At 42.4% G+C, this 10,217-nt stretch overlaps 1 protein-coding gene across 1 annotated transcript; it reads left to right on the top strand.

Moving 5' to 3' along the window:
• The first annotated feature begins 3,394 nt into the window (after positions 1 to 3,394).
• Positions 3,395 to 5,485, top strand: LOC139405764 (C-type natriuretic peptide 1). The gene is made up of 3 exons (XM_071148188.1): positions 3,395 to 3,586; positions 4,246 to 4,432; positions 4,714 to 5,485. Exons 2-3 carry the CDS (start codon positions 4,334 to 4,336, stop codon positions 5,008 to 5,010), a joined length of 396 nt encoding a protein of 131 aa, XP_071004289.1. The 5' UTR covers positions 3,395 to 3,586; positions 4,246 to 4,333; the 3' UTR covers positions 5,011 to 5,485.
• The last annotated feature ends 4,732 nt before the right edge of the window (positions 5,486 to 10,217 follow it).

Genomic DNA, 10,217 nt, shown 5'->3' on the forward strand with positions numbered 1-10,217 from the left:
ATCCACAGCCAGACCTTACTGTCTGTAGGCCAGTGTTTGAGACAGAGCCCCCGGGCTCAGTCTCGACTTTGAATCAGATCATTAAAAATAGAATTAAGACAATCTCTTCAGTTTTTGTTGGAAAGGGTTAACACTAAAAATCCTGAATGGATATTTTTTTCTTTGCTGGTCTCTGGGGACATCTGCCATTGACTAGGCCATCAGAAGCTAGGTAAAGGCATCTGCCATTGACTAGGCCATCAGAAGCTAGGTAAAGGCATCTGCCATTGACTAGGCCATCAGAAGCTAGGTAAAGGCATCTGCCATTGACTAGGCCATCAGAAGCTAGGTAAAGGCATCTGCCATTCAACTGTATTAGGGCAACATTTTGGAATAACAGTGGAATCAACCAATCACATTTTCACTTAATGAGTGGGACTGTTATTACAAAAACGTATAGAAACGTCTGCCTCCTTGAAGGCCAACAGGTCACTGCGCGATAGCGAGCAGTAGTTTTCCCACTCTAGCTTTTGTTGTCAGCTGATTCAGCAGGTGTTATCAAAGAGGATGTTGCTCATTTATTAGCGTCTCCCTTTTCAAGAATAACTTTCAAATGTCCATCTGGTGAGTGGAACTTTTTTATTGAAGCGCTTGCTTGTTAGCCATCTCTTTGAAAATAATGTGTGTGAAACACTTGCATTTAAAGCGGAACTGACAGCATTTTAGCAACATGAAATCTTCTTAAAATCTGTTCATATACTGCCCCAGGAAGAATGTGACACTTGTAAACATAATTCTGACAAGTGACCACTTCGATATGGTCATTTTCACATTTTAATAAATTCTATAGCAATATAGAGTGTGAAAGCGGCCTGTACGTTTGGGCAATTAATAGTCACTGCAGTAAATAAAACCAAATAACTTGTCCCGATCCGGAGGCAACACAGACCAGTGCACTAATAGTCAATCAGAGCTACAGTATACAAACGAGCCATTTGCCACATGGGCCTGCCATCATTCACTTTGAACTATACTGTGTTTTCAGGCAGTTGCAACAGCGACTTTGGATCATTAGAATACATTCACCAAAACCCACAAAATATCCTTGGAATGGATTTCTGCAAATATATAAACACCACGGGAGTCCTCTTACATTTGGGAACTTTACAGTCCTATTGATCAAACAACCATGAAAAGGTAGGCTCTCTCTCCCTTAGTTACACACATAAACAACAACAATACCATCAACTAATGCTAGCCATAGCAAGATGAGCTAAAATCTAACAAAGGAACATTAAATAAACACTTTTTCAGCATGTTTGTCAAAATTGCACTGATACATGACAGGGAATTGTAGCCTCATCCTTCTGCAGCTTGCCTACCAATGCATGCTTGTCCCAACTAAGCACCCAACTAACTGGCTAAAGTTGGCTAGCTTGCTAGTTAACTACTTCCAGACACAAATGAGAGAACACCCCACTCTGACTATTTTACTCGCCCTAGCAAAACTGATTGGGTTGTTTACCTGTTATCTAGAGCGTTCGTGACTAACTATTACTTGTTTTGCCTTTGTTTACTGGCACCGGTCATATTCAGCCATGTGTAAATTCATCAGTTGTTCTGCGCTCTGGCAAACTCAGACGAGAGTACTCTGAAATCAGAGTAGATAGCCAGAATGAATTTGCGAACGCAAGAGATATGCTAACTGTATAACAGTTGTTCAAGTTCTTGCTAGCTAACAAAATGACACCTGCATCTCTAGCTGTGTAAAGTGTGATATAAAAGTAACATATTTACCTGATTTATTTGATATTAATAGTTGGGAATTAATGCTTAATAGATAGGATATTTCTGTCCTGTTAGTGTCTGTGTTTTTATGGTCTCCACTCTAGTTCCCTGCAGCTAATCTGGAGGCCAGAGATGGTTTGAGTTGACAAAATTGAAACGTCTTTCCTACCGGTTACTGATGTCATTCTTCTGTGAGCTGCTCCACGTAAAAAACAGTTGAGAGCTGCCTGCAGATGTTATTCTTCTGAAACTAGGCTGTGTGTGCGGCGCGCATGTGAATATATTTTTATTTTAGTCAGTTAAGACCTAATTCTTATTCATGATGACGGCCTACCGGGGAACAGTGGGTTAACTGCCTTGTTCAGGGGCAGAACTTTTACCTTGTCAGCTCGGGGACTCGTCCAGAAACATTTCGGTTACTGGCCCAACAGTAGGCTGGCTACCTGCCGCCCCACGTTCTTCGCGATTGTGTAGGATACTTTGTGCATGCTTTATCTGGGTCATTGATAAATCGTATACGACCACTACACTACTTTGATACGCATCAATAGGGATTATTAAGTGAGTATATGCTATGCCCACTGAAAACAAACTGGATATACGGTTTATACCTGCGTATACCTTACACTACACCGGCCCTTTTGTGTTTTACAAAAAGTGCACTCTCCTACATGAGTACGCTGGTATTATGGTTGATGTCCTTTCAGAATCACAAACCTTTCAGAATCACTGGAGGCCTATAGGTTTGCCACTGCGCAAACATATTGTCTATAATTAGGTATAAAGACTGTTAAGACATTCATGTTTCAAGTTATGAGTTTTTTACTCTGGTCTCGGGAAGAAATTACGGGAAGACCGAGTACAAATAAACCCTACACCGAGACAGGACTGAGACACTCAATATGTACTACAACACAGCTGTAGAGTATAGCCAAATAATATCTGCTGGTAGTCTCTTATGACAGACAACACCAGCATGTATGAGATATTTGGTCCTGGGTGCTGAGATTAATCTGCAATGCCTGCTGGTGTTATGGCAGAGAGGCTGCAGGGGGCTGAGAGCAGATGGTACTGACAGATTGTAGCTCACTGTATGAGGGAGAGAAGGCACCACACACACAGGGTAGAGCGAGCGCAATAAACACACAGGGTAGAGCGAGGCTATAAACACACAGGATGGAAAGTGAGGCTTTGCAATGACACAGCAGAGATGCTATGACACAAATACAGTGCAGGGATATACACACCTACTGATGGGGTGGTGGGGTTACCAGACCGATGGAGGACGACCTCCACTGTAGGTCCAGCTACAAAAATTGGTCCTCCCCAGCCACTGTACCCGTTGGGCGCTCTTGTCATGTTCTGTTTGCCCTTTGACCCTGGCGGGTGTCCTCCCGTGACATCATTGTGTTCCGAGCAGGGGAGGTGTGGCCACCGGCAACCTCTAGTCACCTTGGTGATGACAAACACTCCTACTGCCATGACATCATCCCAGTGATGAAGTAGGGGAGGGGAGATGGAGGGGGCCGGAGGGAGGATATTTGCCGGTATAAACCCACCGCATCATCCCAGCTGATACACTAACATTAAACCTCTGCCAAGCGAACACAAGAGGATAACTCATCCCTTCAATAACATCAGTGAGAGAGAGGGAAGAGGAGAAAAGGAGGGGCAAAGCGTGAGATAGTGATGCTTTCAGCAGGTGCCAAACAGTGAGAGGTAGCTGATAGAGAGGGAAAGACTGAGAGAAAGAGATGCAACCAGCCTGTGAGAGCACACAGTGACCCACAGCATCGGAGACAAGAGAAGAAGACAAAGTGTGAGTTGTTTCATGCATTCTTTATTTGTTTGTTTAGCGAAAGGATGAGAGGTTATGCACCTGTACTTTCAGGTTGATTAGGTACATAGGAAGATGGAATTTGTACCAAAAAGTAGGTATTGCTGCATATTTCATCATATACAATGAATGTTTTTATTTTATTTAGTACGTTGTCATGTAATAATAATTATTTTTGAGTAAATACTTAAATGCATCCATGTCTATTTGATCTTGAAGAACCAGGAAGTATAATGTACTGATTTGTTATAGAGGAATCAGGGGCTCATTTGTAGATCTGATTTTTTACAAGTTATTAAATGAAAATCACTACTCATCTCACAGACATAATGTCACAATTTCTACCTCGTCTCAGCTTTTCATACAGCAGTATATTGTGTGTACAAGGCAATTTCTCCCTTGGCGAAAATGAAGTTTTTCTCATGTATTTGATTATTAACATCAGAGTATTAAAAGCCATCATAAAGCATGATCATGGATTTACCTTTATGGTCAGTAGAGTCGTGGTGGTGGTCATTGCTCTGTGTGATGTGTAGTCATAAACATTTCTCTGTATGGTTTTAGAGATGTATTATAGTTGTATCAATAGTCACTGTATTATCTATATTGGCATATTAATATGAATTCCTCTGTTTTTACAGAATCCTGTTGTCATTGCAGTGTCAGTGTAGTCGTGTCCAGCCAGTCTCCTGCATTACTGTTCCTGCCCTCCCTCTACTCACTGCTGCCATGCTGTACCCAGCTCTGCTCTGTGCTGCTCTGCTCCTGATAACACCCCTGGGGCACACAGAGGGGCGCACCCTGCACCCCTCACCTGATGCCATCCAGGTAAGGAGGGTGAAGGGAGAGGGGTAATGGGAGGAGAATAGGAAAAGGGGATGGGGATGGAGAAAGAGGGGGAGTGTAAAGTTACGGGGGGGAGAGTAGGGGGAGCTGGGGAGAGTGGGACAGAGGGGAGATGGGGAAGAGTGGAGTAGTGGGTATATTTGGATTGAGGGCAGAGATGGATCATCAATAACTTTTTTACTGAGCTCTCGTGACTTTTCTGCGTAGTAATAATAACATGTTTATTGCATAATAATAACAGCATATTTGTTGTTCCTGCCTAGTTTGTTGAGCAGTTTCTGGATCGCTACAACGACCTGACCCTGGATGACCTGGAGAACCTGGTGAGCAGCCAACCAGAGGAGCCCTCCTCGGCTTTCACTTCCGGGGTCAAAGTCGCTGAGTACCCCAAATGGGCTGACATACCAGCACAGGGTGACAGCACCTGGCTCCGCCTCCTGAAGGGGACCCTGGCCAGTCAGAAAAGAGCTGTGATGGACCGGTCGAGGAGGGGGTGGAACCGAGGATGCTTCGGACTCAAACTGGACAGGATCGGGTCAATGAGTGGACTGGGCTGCTAGTGGAGAGAGAGGAAGGGACTGACGCCCCTCAGGGGATATGAGGACGAACACACAGTAGGCTGCTACACAGCACACAGTCATTTACACACATGTGGTGAATACAAGGATGTTAATGTGAGTACAAAGGAGGTCTACATGTAGCGTAGCTGTAGTGTACTTGCTGTAGTGTACTTGCTGTATTGCTAATGTGGTTCCATCGAGCTTAAAGAAAGTTACTCTGTATGTCTCCTGGCTGTTGGAAGGGGTTAGCTGTACTTATATTGTACATCTATTCATTTGAATCTTGAAAGTATCAGAGTTATGTTTACATCAAGATGTTATTCTATTTTAAGTCTCTGAGTGTTGTTTTGACAGTAAATCTGCACTTTATTTAAAACTAGATATTTAAAAGTGTTGTCTTTCTTGACTAATATTGTCCTTGTTAATCCTGCAGGAATAGTTGTGTTATGGCATGTTTAATGGAAATAAATATTTGAAAAAAATATAAAAATATAATTAAAGTCCAATGTTTCTTCTCTCTGCTATTGATTAGACATTTGGCATGAATACATGTACACTGAACCACGTTGTATTGAGTGTTGTTCTATTAAAGTCCTGACATCTTCCAGTGGCAGATTCATCCTCAAATCCTCCACTCCTCCATGTGTTCATTTCACATTGGCATGCGTCATCTACATATTCATGCATTTCCATTCAATTTGAAGGTTCAATTTCTCACAGCAGATATTTATACCTCTGTTTCCATGGTCGTTTTTATTAAATCTGCCACAGGCAGCTGAGGGAGAGAGAGAAGGTACATGTCTTCCTCAGAGCTAAATGAAATGCCTGCATTAAATGGTGGGGTTGTGTGGGAGGACCAATTAGGACATGGAGCTACGCTAATCAAGCTACCACTGATGCTTCCAAACTGAATTTACTATGTCGTTAGTATCTCACTTATAGAAGGTGCATATACTCTTGCATATATGACAAGTACTTCCCAAACAGAACAGTCTTCTCTCTTTAAATAAAGTTCTGGGTTGGAGAAAGAGGGCATTTCACCAGGGTCAGTTCTGGGTTGGGGAAAGAGGGCATTTCACCAGGGTCAGTTCTGGGTTGGGGAAAGAGGGCATTTCACCAGGGTCAGTTCTGGGTTGGGGAAAGAGGGCATTTCACAAGGGTCAGTTCTGGGTTGGGGAAAGAGGGCATTTCACAAGGGTCAGTTCTGGTTTGGAGAAAGAGGGCATTTCACAAGGGTCAGTTCTGGTTTGGAGAAAGAGGGCATTTCACCATGGTGAATACTGAGTCTCTAGAGCAGGGGTACTCAACTCTGACCCTACGAGGTCTGGAGCCTGCTGGTTTTCTGTTCTACCTGGTAATTAATTGCACACACCTGGTGTCCCAGCTCTAAACAGGTCCCTGATTAGAGGGGAACAATGAAAACATGCAGTGGAAGTGACTTCGAGGTCCAGAGTTGAGATTGGGGGCTCTAGAGAGTCAGTAGTGTGTTCCTCACAGAAGAGGTTAACTCAGGTTAAAAGACTGGATGCAGTCCCTAAAGTAAACCACAAGAGGTCAGTCTGAATTAGTCTGTCATGTTGCAAGGTCCAAACCGATGTGCATTCCAGACTCCAGACTTAGTGCTGGACTCTGTTAATGGACATTATGAGACTGATGATAATTCAGCAGCATATGAACCCAGGTGTACACCTTTCTGATGCATGTTTTACCAGAGGTCAAATCTGAAGATATTTCAGATAACTCAAGTTAGTCGGAGCATGAACAGTGCTGGCAACACCAGGGTTGTAGGGTTGCTCTATTCAAGCAGTAAAAGTTAAATATTTGGTCTCATATTCATAGCACCAATGATTACATCAAGCTTGTGACTCTACAAACTTGTTGGATGCATTTGCGGTTTGTTTTGGTTGAGTTTCAGATTATTTTGTGCCCAATAGAAATTAATGATAAATAATGTATTGTGTCATTTTGGAGTCACTTTTATTAAAAATAAGAATATAATATGTTTCTAAACACTTCTACATTAATGTGGATGCTACCATGATTACATATAGTCCTGAATGAATTGTGAATAAAGATGAGTGAGAAAGTTAGATGCACAATTATCTTGTTACTACTTTAACACACATAAGTGAATTTGTCCCAATACCTTTGCTCCCCTAAAAATGGGGGGACTATGTACAAAAAGTGCTGTAATTTCTAAACGGTTCACCTGATATGGATGAAATACACTCAAATTAAATCTGACTGTCTGCACTTTAACCTCATGGTCATTGTTTGATTTCAAAATCCAAACTTTTAGAGTATAGATCCAAAAGAAGAAAACATGCTTCACTGTCCCAATAATTACGGAGAGCACTGTATATTTGACACATAGCCTACAACAGTAGTCTTCCTTTACTCTCAGCCTCGCACCATCTGGTCTAGGGTCTTCTGGGTCTAGATTTAGGGCCAGGCCAATGCTCCTCTTTAGTATTCTAAACTACTTTTGGCTTCTTCTGATTTTCTCAAAAGCACTTGAGATGTTTAGTTATCAGACACAAATAAAATATTTTCTTACAGAAATCTGTAGGCCTACATGAAAACCCTCAATTAAGGGAGAAGTTGGCCATTATATGAGCCTACCATGGATTACAGTATGACCTATGATGACTGTGTGATCATGTGGTGTGATATTAAGCAGGGTCAAGTACAGTACACAGTATCACCAGTGTATACCATCCACCGAGGAGTAGACCGGTCTGATTCTATTTATAGAACGACCTTTACTTCACCTCTCTGACCTTAAGCTGTGCAGCGGAGGCCAAGAGCAGTGCGTGTTCACATGGGGTCGTGGTAGTTCAACTATGCCCAGGTCATTGGCTCGTCACCACCCTAAATCACAACACCTGTGACAAAAATATTAGTGCTGGGTGGCATGACTGCTATTTTGCTGTTGAACATGATGTTCATGTGTCATGGGTCATGGCATGTCACGCTGTGTTTGAGAACATGTTGCGCTAGTTCTGTGTTATTTCCTTCACTGTGATATTTAGGTACAAGTTGTTGTGTGTTTTGCTTGTAGAGGCATATGGGCCAAAGGCCTACGGGTTCAGACTCTACTAGTTGGTTGTTTTATATTCCTATAGAGAGCAGAAAGAGAAGATCCCCGACGCCCCTCCCTGGTTCCAACAAGTCTTTATTGACCTAGAAATTATTGAAAACCAATTTACATTTTGCAATATAGTAATTACTTGGGTGTTTACATTTGTACTATTTCACACATGTACAAGTGTGTTTCATACCCGTGTGAATTAGATTTTTGGAGGGATTTCTGTGGACAACCCTCAGAGAGTGTGTTCACGGCCAGGGATCAGCCATTATTAGGGTTAAGTGCCTTGCTCAAGGCCACATCTACTGATTTTTCACCTACAGTAGTCGGTTTGAGGATTCAAACCATTGACCTTTGTAACCAGCGACCGCATAGGCAGTAATGGTATCCAGCATTTTGTATTAACCATAGATGTGTCCTTTCATTTTATAATTGTCATAGCACATGCTCATTGCTTTAAAAAAGAAGGTAATCATACATGGACAAACGTCACTGAATGTGTTTCAGGGGAAAAAAGGATTTGACCCCAGAATTGACCCGAGGGACACCATCGTGAATAGGTGCTGGGGATGATACTGAACCACATATGTTCACTGAGAAATATTTTTTACATAAATATTACCTGAACCAATCGAGGGCAACGCCGGGGATTCCCATCCACCTCTACAGCTGCGTGACAAGAATATTATGATCAATAGTATCAAACACGGCACTGAGATCCAAAAGAACTAGGGTAGAGCATTTGCCAGGATCGGCAGCCAACAGAAAGTCATTACTGACTTTTAATAGTTTCCGTGCTGTGAAGTGAGCGGAAGCCAGACTGGAAATTTTCAGATAAGTTGTTCATACTCAAATAAGCTTGAAAAGCTTGACTTTTTCAAAAAATCTTGGAGAAAAAGTTTAGAGATAAGTCTATAATTACTCAGTGAGGAGGGTTCTATATTGGGCTCTTTAAGGAGAGGTTGGACCAGATCAGTTTTAAAATAGGCTGAAAAGGAGCCAGAAGACTGGGAGCTACTTACAATAGGCAGGATGTAAGGGCCAACCCAACAGTAGGCGTGATCTAGCAGGGATCATGTCCAAGGGGCAGGATTAGGTCTTCAGGTGACCTACAGTATCAAGGAGGCACTCAAAGGATATTTGCTCAAAGGAGAAAAAGGAAGCAGTAGACAGTCTCAGAGTAGTTGCCTCAAGTGGCTCCTGGCCAGCAATGCTGGTATAGAATCAGCTACTGTCAATCTGGGATCTAATATTTTCTAAAGTTGGGGGAGTTCTCAGAGATCAGGGTAGAGAAGTAGTTCGCTCTTGCATCTTTAACCAGCAACATTATCATTTCTCATCAGCTCCTTCATTATCTCATAGAATACCTGAAGTTTACAGGCCTTCCATTTACGTTCAGCCTTTCCAAGTTCACTTTTGAAAGTAGATGTGTGGTCGTTTAATCGTGGTGAGACGCTGGCCGGCACTTTATTTCTGGTTTTAACTGGTGCCACTGAGTCTAAAGTGGCCTCACATATATCACAGCTTTCCAGAAAATCATCGTTGTGACGACAAATCAGAAGGCATTGGTAGAGGAACTTACTAGGAGTTGTGGAGATAATGATGTGAGCGTGAGTGGCGACAAACACATTTTTAGGAGGAGTAGGAGAAAGCGTTTTAAAAAGAACACTGAGATTGTCAGAGACACACACATCAATAGTTTCCAAGTAATCAATATTCGGACCATAGGACAGCACCAGATCAACAGTATGGCCTTGAATGTGTGTCGGCCCTGTGGCATGTAGCACAACGTTAAAAGTTCCTAACAGGTTCAAAACTCCCTAGCTAGTGCATTATTTGGGCTAAACACATGAATGTTTAGATCTCCAAGAATAACCCTGTCATATAACCAAAGAGAGAGGTCAGGGAATTCTGCAATGAACCAACTATTAGGTTTAGGAGGGTGGTACACTGGAATATACAAGGTGGGCTGTTTCATGTTAAATCAAAAGATAAGGCTTTCAAATTAGGGAAAGTTGCCACATGACACAGGGCTACATATATAGTTGTCCCTACCACGGCCAGACAGACTGGATTTCTGTACATATATACTTGTCCCTACCACGGCCAGACAGACTGG

Source organism: Oncorhynchus clarkii, chromosome 3 (assembly GCF_045791955.1).
Source record: "Oncorhynchus clarkii lewisi isolate Uvic-CL-2024 chromosome 3, UVic_Ocla_1.0, whole genome shotgun sequence".
Lineage (NCBI taxonomy): Eukaryota > Metazoa > Chordata > Actinopteri > Salmoniformes > Salmonidae > Oncorhynchus > Oncorhynchus clarkii.